The sequence below is a fragment of the Glossina fuscipes genome, unplaced genomic scaffold (genome assembly GCF_014805625.2).
Source record: "Glossina fuscipes isolate IAEA_lab_2018 unplaced genomic scaffold, Yale_Gfus_2 221, whole genome shotgun sequence".
Lineage (NCBI taxonomy): Eukaryota > Metazoa > Arthropoda > Insecta > Diptera > Glossinidae > Glossina > Glossina fuscipes.
In genome coordinates this window covers 742,139-751,417 of record NW_023998564.1, presented here as the reverse complement: position 1 = coordinate 751,417, position 9,279 = coordinate 742,139, and the positions used below count along the sequence as shown (strand labels likewise).

The following is a 9,279-nucleotide window of genomic DNA, read 5'->3' as shown; positions in this document are numbered from 1 at the left end:
TGGAAACAATTCTAGTTATTAGTTCCAATATAAAAAAACACAGAATAAATATATGAATTTTTTTATGTATAGGCTTAATATTTAGACAACTTCAGATAGCATGAGAATCAATGAGATTGTTTGTTAATAGCTCGTTATACAGTTTTATGAGTGCTTGTAACGGTTTTTGGCCGGATTTTATGTTTGAAAATGAAAAATAATCTACGAAACAAAACAAAAAGTTAGGTGGTTTTTAGGGTAGAATAATAAGTGCAATTTTTTCATGTTGTATGCCTATATATGCGTTTTTTAAATAAAAAGTTTAAAAATAGGTAATTTTATACTACTTTTCAAATAATGATTAGAAAAAATTCCTAAATATAATTTAATAACATTCACTTTACCCTGTTTACGTTACCGTTATTATTTTTAATCTGTTACAAGAAAGAAAGAAAATTTTTCTTCTGCTGAGTAAATCGAGCTGCTCATTTAAATTACTCTCATATGACACTAGTGCTGTTATTAACATTAAATTGTTTCAGTAAGAGAATGAGAGAAAAAACGAAATCAATTTTTTCACTTTTATTTGCTCACATAATCAGCTGTTAGTGAAAAGCTAAAGAATGTAATCGAGCCATAATTTTAAAAATAATTTATCTTATTTTATTATAACGCAATGTTAATTAAAAAAAAAAGAAAAGAAAAAACGAAAAGTGTACGCCGTATTACTTATTTATAGCATATTAAGCACATATACTCATAAGTTGAAGAAAAAACTCCTTTTTTCCATAGGAATCAGCGAAATCATAACTAATGGGTGGTAAGATAAACTCTAACTTTTCATATATTAAATTATTTAATTTATTTACAAGCAAGCAAAACGAAAAAGAAATATTGATTTAATGTTTATGTGCAATTAGTTGCTTCTTTACAAAGTTGAAATATAATATGCGTATATGTGGATGAATATAAGTGAGAAAGCATTGCATGTAAGAGGAACTTGCCGTGGCCACCATAATATTCGTTGACTAAACGCTTATTATTACCAATTAAATATCCGCTACTAAGACGAACCTTAAACACCTTATCTTTCTTAAAAATCCTACATTCTAATATGCAAGTGTGAATTAAATAACAGATAGAAAATTATTTAACCAATCTATTAACGTTTTTGACAAGTTTCGCATCGCTTTCATTCATCATTCACTTCGTACAGCTTCTTTGTGCACATGTAACGTGTACCATGCTTTCAATAAATGGCAACGCTTCGAATGCTGCTAAAATGGTCAAATTAGTACCGTAAATCTGTTACAGTGGTGGAAATATTGCGTTTGAAAAGTCTTCTTATTAGGATATTCCAAGTTTATGCTTTTTAAGCTCACTTTTAACACCGGATGATATTTAACCACTTTTATGAAGGGTGTTTCCTTTCGAATATATATGAGAATACTTATATCGCACACCACTTGTGATACAAGGATATATTAAACTTGTGAAGAAGGGTTTGAGATAGCTCCCACGTTGTTATACCGATCAATTCAGAATCACTTTGTTAGGTTATAAAAAACGGTTCCACTCCCCATATAACGCATGGTTTTGAAAAGTGGTTTCATAAACAACTGTGGGGTGATGTAGATTATTTTTGGTGAATTGCCCAAACTTAAGATCCCTGACTCAATTCTGGTTTGGAATTGCTCATCAACTTCGAATCTCTCCGAGAATTGATGCAAAGTGTATTCAAAATTATGGTATTTTTCTTGTGTCTTCCTAGGTTAAAGTTAGTAGACCAGTTAGATTAGTCTTGCGATATAAACGCAAAATATAAAACTCTTATGCCTATTGTTTGCGTAGTTAACGTGAATTGAATTTTAATTGCCAAGCATTGTCAATGGCGTTTATTCATTACAGACCAATGCTTTGAAAAGCAGGTATACCAAGCCGGGAAACATATTGCTAACTAATTGGAAAATCAAGATAGGAAAAAGAGAAAGGGAGCCGTATTGATATTGTTTTGATCAGATAAAAGTTGAAGTATTAATTGGTGGATATAGACCACAGTGAAATGTTTTCATCAGGAACTGCTTAACATTTCTTCCTTTGCACTAGACGTACTTAGCACTAAATATTTTATTCGCGGTCATCTGCAAGCAATGCGTCGACGAATACTCTAGCATTTAAATGTGTTCATAAGAGGACATAAAGACTAGAATTGGATCAAAATATTATTTAAGACAAAAAATCAAATTTCTGATAAAAGCGAAAAAAAGAGTATCAAAATGTAAGCGAAGCGTCACTACCAGGCTGCAACTTCAAATCCAAAATTGATGGTTTTTTGAAAAATAATTGTTTATATTCCGTAATAGACAAATTAGTGCATGTTTTACTCCAATTAATACGTGCATTAACTGGAATCCTTCTGCTACAGGAACAGTAAAAGAAGCTTCTTTCTATTCATAGACCAGAAGTATAGCAAAATAAATTTCTAATAAAACATTTAAAAAAAAATTTGGATCTTTGGATTGCTTTTTGAGAGTTCAAGGTATGGTAACAATCCTTGGAGTTATAAAAATTTGGAGTATTTAGTAAATGAATTTGAAATGGATTGAAAGAAGAGATTTTCCACGAGAAAAGGAGACAAAAAAATAATATATATTCGATAAAATAAGTAGAATTATTTCTCATCGTAATGCAATTGTTACCACACAAATATAAAGACCTTGAAAAGTTCCTTCTGATGAAACAAAGAGAGCCATCACTGATAAACAGTTGAGAGAGTAATTAGATTTGCTAAAATAGATAAACATGTATTGTATTGAGAACACATAAGCTACAAATTTATTTTATTTGGCTTATGTATTGTATCGACGGAATACTTAACCTAAAACTGTTGGTAAAACTCCAATGGGAGCTTATTATGTGACGCGTTTCACTGTTGTCAACAGGCAATAAGTTATTAACGAAATATTATAACAAAATTAATAAACGGTTAATCAGGACATTGTAAGAATTCGCAAATCACTTATCAAGAGAAACTAAAAAAAATTCTTGTATTCGTTTTAATTAAGTGGAGGGCGTCTAAGTTTCGTTCTCAAGCAAATATAACTTTGTTTAATCGTTTATGCACACAATACCGGCTCAAATCAATGCAAACTTTTTGTTTATAACTTCAAATTAGCCACCATATAACAAGCTTTTATATAAATAAAATATTGGAAAATTTTATGCCAAAATTTTATGATAATCATTTTCATCATGCTATTCATAAGTGACTTCCATTGCATTTGAGCAAGACTTACATTAAATTCGTGCCATAGTTTATAAATTCCCAGTTTAATTCGTTCTTCTTTTTTCTCCATGCGTTCACGCAAGACTGTTCGCATTTGTTTTGTCATTAAGTTCTTATTCAATATTGATAGAATACTTTTCAAATTGTCGAGTAAAAGAGATTGTGCAAGACAAAAAAGAAAACGAAGAAAATTTGACATGTACAGCATTACAACAAAAACATTTAAAAAATTTTACATTTTATTTCAAAACAAATTTGAAGCAAACCATATGTGTCAACCCAATCAGGGTAAGTAGACAGTGTTGTAAAGATTAAATTCTGTATATATCTCTTTTCAAATAACATAAATCACCATTCTGTGAAATGAAATGATAAGAAGGTGAGGTGCATTTATGGAAGAATATTTGCTTTAAAACGAAGAACTGCAAACCGACTGAACCAACTGAACCTTATTTTCATTTTCATCGAATGAATGGTTTTTTTTCTTGCAAAATGTGTAGTGATTGATCTGTGCTTGTTTTGAAAGAGTTAACTAAGAAATAGTATTGATCGGTGGGATAGAAGAATAGTTACCTAATTTACGTTTCCATAGCCTTCCTTGAAGCGCAACCGAATTAATTCGTTTTACTTATTCGTCGCAAGTTCATCTCTTGATGAAATCCTTAAAGTCATATTGCTTAGCTTAAGAAAGAAACGCAGAAGTATAATGACTTCTTGAGCTAAACGTAAAAAATTATATAACTTCCAGAATTACTCGACAAAAATCGCTTAATAATAGTGTTCTGTCATTGTAAATTGGTGTGAAAACATTTGTTGGAGTGGGGCAATTTTTTAAATCCCTTAACACCTAAATGTTCATACGGAAACTAAATCTTTATACAAAAATAAATAAATACTACTTAAACAAATAATAGTTAAGTTTCTACACTTCTTGGTGAAAATTCGTTCATGATAATAAAATGAAAGTTAAGCTTACGGCAGATCTATTATTGGGACTCCAAGCCTCATAATAAAAACCAGCCTTATACGCTTAAATGGTGTAATTTTATAATTTTGTGGTCAAAATTGGTCCTTAGTAAATTAGCCGTAGGGAATTTGGTCTTTTTAAGACTGCGCGGGGCTTCCACAATGCTGCATTGATCTGAACATGTGGTAACTACAAAGTACTGTGACTACGGGTACATTGGCTGTAACAGTATATCCTTGACAACTCTTGCAACAGGTGACCAAAAAATTGCAATTTCCGCCTTTTCATGTCGCCACATTGAAGCCGTTGAAACCAAAACGTACAATTGGGATTTGGTGGAGCAGTGCCACCAAACTGAACACGTTTGGTGGGTTTCGGGATCAGATTGCTATAAATCAAACAACAAAAATAACAGTAAAATCACAAAGAAATCTACCTTACTGAATTTGGACCATGTAGGTCTATTTTTTGGATACTACCGCACCTGAGAACTCTTAAGAAATCTAAACCCTTATGTGCCAATAAGGCCTAATTGTAAATTTTTCTGTGATAAAAATTTGTTCATGAGACTAAGTAGATAAAAGAATTAAGTGGACCTAACTTGAACCACATGGATCTATGGCCTCACTCTATTTAAGATATCTCATGAATGGTAAGCCCTTCGGAAAAGGCTTTTGTTTTAAGATGAAAGCTAGTTCATAGCAGCGTTTGAGCGAAAAAATTAACTGTAGAGAATTTAAATCACATAACTCTATTTTTTTTTAACCTTGACCTATATAGGCGCTATCACAAAACGCAAACTATATCTAAGCTTCCGGTAAGCGGGCTTTCTTGAAAATTATGGCTTTGCATGAAAATAATGTGTAGTTTTCGTTGTATTATTACCAAAACGAGCGAATAACTGTGCTGGACGAAATGGTGCAGGTTAAGTAATAGTCGACGTTGACAGAATATAATGTTCTTACTTGCCTTTTATAAGATGAAAGTAATGTGTATAAAAGGTTTGACCACATGGCCATTTATAACATTTCTACCTGTTTACATTAAATCCTTGCACTTGAATTTATTGCACATATATATAAGTGTCTACATTGAAAAAACTTGATCCAGATCAACTCTTTATTTACCCAAATCTACAATAACATAACTTTTGCATTTCTATGAAATGGTGAGCATTCGCAAGATTTACTCGAAGGCATATCTTGCGTGAATTATCTATATTTTTATATTATGTTCAGGGCTCTTTAGTTTTTTTTCTCTTTTTTGCACAAAAATTGTGAATGCTTCTACACACAATTATCCTTTCGTGGCTGTTCAGCTGTTCAAACATTGTCACTCTTTTTGAATTTCTAATGACAAACCATTCGAATTCTCTAGGCTCTGTAGAATGCTTCCCTCTTTGGTACTTAACATGTCAATTACTGGTAACAGTTGAAATTGACACTTAAGAAAATGACACGAAACTGGCTACCATATTCCTCCTTAGGATCATACATGTACGCATGTGTATGTATAGAAAAATGTGAATGTAAGATGTGTTATATTTCATTGAAATCATGGTAACTTTCATATTATGTCATCAACTTTTCAATTTACATCTTACATCAGCAACGTCATTGTTATCATCATTGCTGTCTTTGAATGTATTAGCCAGCCAACATGCCAGCCATAAAGCAAACTTTTTGTGTGTGTTTGTTTGCACTATTTATACATCATACAACCTATAAAGTTAAGATATTATTAATATTTTTTCATGTCTCAAGTAACTGAATTTGTAAATAATTATATTAAGAGAAGGCACTCCACGAACTGACACTATTATTTTAGAACAATGTGCCAAATTCGCAGAATAGGGGTGGTGTTTTAAGAATATGGTGTACTATAGGCAAGTTGTTTAACGAATCTACCCTACTTTTAAAGTTGAAACCGATTCTGCAATTTTTGCGACAAGCGAATATTTATAATAAAAATCACAGAAAGGGATAGGCGTGCAAGTCCACTTGCCTAGATCGATACAGAACTTGATCCTGATCCTGATCCTGATATGTACTCTGTGGTATCTGTGAAACTTTCTTATGGACATTATGAAAGCTTTGGCAGAAAGAACAGATCATGCTGTGAGAAAAATCATATATCCTAGGGGAAACGAAAACTGCTAGAAATTTTTTTTGATGGTGAAGAACATTTATTTACTGAACAAATCTTAAAAAGCTAGTCAGCAAAATAATTTCCAACGTTTTTTACCATGCCAGCGTAGAGGCAGTTGTTCGATTCTTTTTTTTTAAATCTTCGATTTGTAAAACTTCTAAGCGCTTCACTTCTCCATCTTTGTTAAATATTATACCTCTTAATGTATGCTTTAACGATCTGAAAACGTGACAATCTGACGGCCTGAGATTCGATGAATAGGGTGGGCGAGGTAAAAGTCCAATCCAAGCTACGCCAATTTTTCCTGTATTAATTTTTCCTGCGTGAGGTCTCGCGTTATCGTATTGATGGATCCTTGCTTTGTTGTTAACCAAAACTGGTGGTTTTTATATGAGGTCTTGTATCGGTCACTTGAATTGTTCACAATACATTGTCACTATAACGATCTGACCAGTTTCAAAATAATCGTAGTGCACGATTTCAAATAATTCCACCGCACAACAACAACCTTTTTTATTGTTAGTGATAGTCAAGGTGTCGGGACAGGAAGAAAGTCATTGTCTCTTTCCTACGGGACTAATATATGACGCTCACTTCGCATCTCCAGTTACAATTTCTCGCAAAAAAGGATCGACTTCATACCGGGACAAAAGAGACGCGCAGATGATACGCCGTCGATGGAACACCATATCTGTTAACTCGTGAAGAACCCAAATTTCGTGATTGTACAATTTTTCTAAGCAGCGAAAATGATTTGGAATTGTAGACCATATGTGTCAGTGATAATTTCTCAATTGTTTGACGAGGATCCATCATCGCCTTCAGAATATCACCATCTAATTTTGATTACTTCTCGGTCCCCTAATAATTCAGATGAGTTATACGAATATGTTTTATTACTCACATCATTTATTATGGACGTGTTTCTTAACCGATCGGGGCAGTTTCTGGACCGAAGATGATGGTGGTTTTGATAAACGCCACCGGTGGTGGAAATGTCTTCAGGGTACCGAAAGTTATGAACGAACACATAAAAAAATTTCTAATCTTTTTGGATACGTATGCGAACAGGTCACAACTACTTTTTGACCATGGGCTCTTAACGAATCGCGGAATATCTATGCGAAATTTCAATTTCCTATCTTCATTTGTGTAACCGTGGCAATTCGAAAAAACAGGAATCAAAATTTTTATTTTTATACCATACACCGCTTATAGTAAAAATATGTATAGGTGGATGTATACAATACCCCAAAGGATTTGAAATACACAGTTTCGCCATCGGTCTAAACTTGTCTATTGCAAATTATTCGGATCAAACCACTTCTATGCACAGTTCTTCATATAACACCTAATTAATTGTGGGGTGGTGTAGAGCATTTAATGGCCATTCATCGCCCACTATAATGTTTTTACTTGTTCTCTTTACTTGATCGTATCCTTTCACCAAAAATCTCGCAGACTTTTGCATATTTGTGCAGACGTAATCTTGCAAATGATTAGTAAGCAATAGTTGACTACTATAACTGGAAAAAACATAAGAAGACGTTTTTTTTTAAATCATGGTTTTTGTTGTAATTTTACTTTTTCCCACATCGAAATTTTCCTTCTTCTTCCGGAATGTGTATCAACACGTGAGTTTCCATTACCATTCGGGCAGCAAAAGCTTTACCACATATATGATATTTATGTAGTTTCTCCCATAAATCTCCTACATTCTTATATGTGCAACGGAGCAAGTGCGTCTGTCGTCGTAGGAACCCGCTGCCTGAAAGAAATCGTACCACGATATTATAGTTGCTTGTATTCATTTGTCGATAATGGTTTCGGGCATGTGTTGTTGCATAGACTTACAGAATACTCTGGCTGGCACCAGATAAGTTGAAATTTGAAGTTGTTGAGCTGCTCGATGTCGGTTGTGGGTTTTTTAAGCGAGCCTTCATTTCTTCTCTAAGGCGGTCAATTTGCTGCTGCAATGCTGCATTCTCCTGTGAGTTGGAGGTGTTCAATACTTTCAAGCCACCGGGGCTGACTACTTGCACGTGGCCTTCTAAATTTTCTACTTATGCTAATTCCCTTCTACCTTTTTCTATATGGACTGCTTCTTCTATCTCTATTCTACCTAATTCTTCGTCAAATCCTAAAAAAAACGGGCAAATCCGTTTCGACGTCATCTCAAGCGTCTGAAACAACCTACCATCTTCCCATCTTCAATCATCTGCTTCTTGATTTTTCGCGGCGTACGCATTAAACCCATTTCTTCGGTCAACCACCGGTACATCCGCAAAAATGTGCGCCTGGTTATCATTGGCCCATCATGATTCTTGAAATTTCTCTCAATAGTGTGAAGCTTTTCTTTCACTGTCTTCTCAGTAACTGAATGATTCATTTTGGAGCTTATCTCCGCTGCCAGGTGCTTCCATCCTGATTTCTTATTCGGAGTTGTTGGTGCTATCGTGCTGCTTCATAAGGTGGAACTCGAAGGTTTCGCAAAATATGCGATATGTCAAAATGTTATAAGATTATAACTAATTAATCTTATTATTAAACATGAAAAATAGAACTGATTAGCTTACGGTAACATTTAAAGAGTTACTTAAACTGTAGAAACATTTAAAAGGCCACTAAAAAAAGATTCTGAACAAGAGAGAATAGAGATAGCTTCAAAATATGGTAAGACTACGTCAACGTGTAAAGCTTTTCTCAGGAAACGAAGAAGAAGACGAAAAAAATTATTCATAAGTTGGTAATTTTCTGTTCAAACTTCAAGGTTCTCTACTAAAACTAGAACCAAATTTGTATGGCAACGCCATCTATAGAAACATTTCTCATTGATTGAAAAGTATAGCGTACGACCAAAAAACATTTCTCATTGATTGAAAAGTATAGCGTACGACCA

The 9,279-nt window shown here is 33.5% G+C and overlaps 1 protein-coding gene across 1 annotated transcript in view; it reads left to right on the top strand.

Annotated features, from left to right (window-relative positions):
* Nucleotides 1–529: 529 nt before the first annotated feature.
* The window catches only part of LOC119642194, a 12,732-nt gene continuing 3,982 nt past the window's right edge, over nt 530–9,279 (top strand). The window contains exon 1 of the mRNA XM_038041218.1: nt 530–799. Coding sequence (XP_037897146.1) covers nt 793–799 — 7 coding nt within the window. The 5' untranslated portion in view covers nt 530–792. The remainder of the gene's footprint in view (nt 800–9,279) is intronic.